Raw genomic sequence first — 2236 nt, forward strand, 5'->3', positions numbered from 1 at the left:
CACCTTAAAGCACATTTAATTGTATAATATTAATGTCTTAAAATACTGATAAAAAATGTCACTGCAACATAATTTAAAAAAGACAATTATGATTTACCACTAATGCTACTTGCAACAAGTAAACCATCAACTTTTGGTTACAGTATGTGACACTTAAACATAGTGCCTCTCTCTGTGTAAGTGTTGATTACATCAGCAATGCAACATATAACACATAACACATAACAATGCATAACAATACAAAGACATACTGACACCTTTACCTAGAAAGGCACATGTAACTGCTGTGCTCTGACACAACTGTTAGACCAAACATAAAGTGAAAGAGTTGCCGTTTCACAAATGGGCTGAGCTGTCTGTGGTCAGTGACATCACGGGACAAAAGCTCTTCCTCATTCAAAGTGACTCACTGACGTTTCAGCCATACAAGGTTGTTGGTAAGCTTTTAAATTTGGAGAAATGTCCTGTAAGTGAGGTCGGCACTAAGAGTTGTGCTTAGTTCAAGGAAGTAAAAAATATAATGGCTCCTTTGATGTTTAAGGATGCTTTCTGGGTAAGTATATTTTTGTGGTATTGTTGTCTACTTGCTTTGTTATAGTTTCTAAACTATAGTATGTATTAATTATGTTGAACAGACTGTTTTAGAAACCCGAGAAACACCACGAGAAACACCACGTTACAGTCAGCTATCGCTTGTTAAAACATTATATATTTTACACCCTAACTGTCATCTGTAAGTTACAATTTGCCAAATCAGGTAAACCACAAGTGATTATAGTTTATACTAGTGTAGACACACAGCAGTATGGGGTGGGAGTGGGGGTGGGGGGTTAAGATAAGCTTTACAACTTAAAAAAATACTTAATATGCACAATTATCAACATCATACATGTAAAGACACTGTAACGTGTTGAATCACCAGTGCGTGCACTTGAAGCGATCTAGAGGGTTGGTTTACCAAGTGTATTAACTCTAACGCTGCCATGCCACATACAAATATCTTTGCAGTACACAAGTGCTAGTTCTGCATTTTACCACAAAATGAGCCTAGAACATGTTGCAACACCTTTTTCAGAAATGCTGTTTATTGCAGCAGTTTTCGTTTTTTGTGTTTCGTCAATGCAGGGGTCTGACTTCACTTGCCACGCTGGGTATGAAGCCGTGACCCAAAGGTTACGAGATGGAAGGCAAATGTGCAAAGATGTGGAAGAGCTATTGAAGATGAGGTTGGATCAGCTTGTATTTGTGCAATCAAAATAAACTTAAAATCATGGGTTCTGTGATTTTAATCATAGCTGCGCTTCTCTTTCCATGATCTTTACTTTACATGACTTCGTACATGGAATCAACTTCCAGCTTGATCATAACATTAAGACAAAAATAGCTATCTAGTTGTCATTTCACTCATTAAACACCACATGTGGTTAGTCGTGTATGAAAGATAGCAGGCCCATGACTCATTTAGGTCACAAGATGTGAGAATTTAGCTATTTCTTTTTTTATTTCTGTGTCTTGAAATATGAAAATATTCTGCATTAACACTCATTTGTGATTGTTGAAATATATTAATTGATAATGACAAGTAATTCAAGATAAACCTTAAGGTGTCACCAAAATCATCTTTGTGATGTTATGGCCTGAATAGAATGACGTAACATAAAGTCAGTGATCCTTTAGGTAAAAGAGCAACAAGAGTTTAAGTAGCAACAAAATTTCAGGTAAAAAAATTGGTATATGCATGTCAAGGCAAATGTTGGACTATTATAACAGACTTTATATAAGCTAATTCAGGTTTACAAATAAATACTAAAATATACATTCTGGGTTCTAATGATTTGTCTGCCTATTTATACCCCACAGGGCACTGGCAGAGGAAAAGTATGGAAAGGAACTGGTGACTATTGCTCGCAAAGCTGGAGGACACATAGAGATAAGGTGAAAAACTTGTTTTGAGGTCAGCATTATGTATTGTATAGACTGCCCAACTAGTACATAAATATAGCAATTTGGACAAAAACTTTTATTTGGAAGGGTTTTGGTAAGGGATGGACATGTTAAGGGTGACTGGCACTGACCAGGAAGACTACATATAAAACTACAGTCAGGCACATCACCGTCACATTCTTTAAGAGGAAACACATTCGTGCGTGATACAGAAAGTGAGACACAGAAAAAAAGAGACTGAAGTGTAAGTGTGTGTGTGTGTGTGTGTGTGTGTGTGTGTGTGTGTGTGTGT

The 2236-nt window shown here is 36.6% G+C and overlaps 1 protein-coding gene across 1 annotated transcript in view; it reads left to right on the forward strand.

Annotated features, from left to right (window-relative positions):
• Nucleotides 1-413: 413 nt before the first annotated feature.
• The window catches only part of pstpip1b (proline-serine-threonine phosphatase interacting protein 1b), a 10899-nt gene continuing 9076 nt past the window's right edge, over nt 414-2236 (forward strand). Inside the window, exons 1-3 of the mRNA XM_005733368.1 lie at nt 414-553; nt 1126-1226; nt 1861-1935. Of these exons, the coding sequence (XP_005733425.1) occupies nt 521-553; nt 1126-1226; nt 1861-1935 (209 nt within the window). The 5' untranslated portion in view covers nt 414-520. The remainder of the gene's footprint in view (nt 554-1125; nt 1227-1860; nt 1936-2236) is intronic.

This window comes from Pundamilia nyererei, unplaced genomic scaffold, assembly GCF_000239375.1.
Source record: "Pundamilia nyererei isolate P.nyererei 1_Seehausen unplaced genomic scaffold, PunNye1.0 scaffold00051, whole genome shotgun sequence".
NCBI lineage: Eukaryota > Metazoa > Chordata > Actinopteri > Cichliformes > Cichlidae > Pundamilia > Pundamilia nyererei.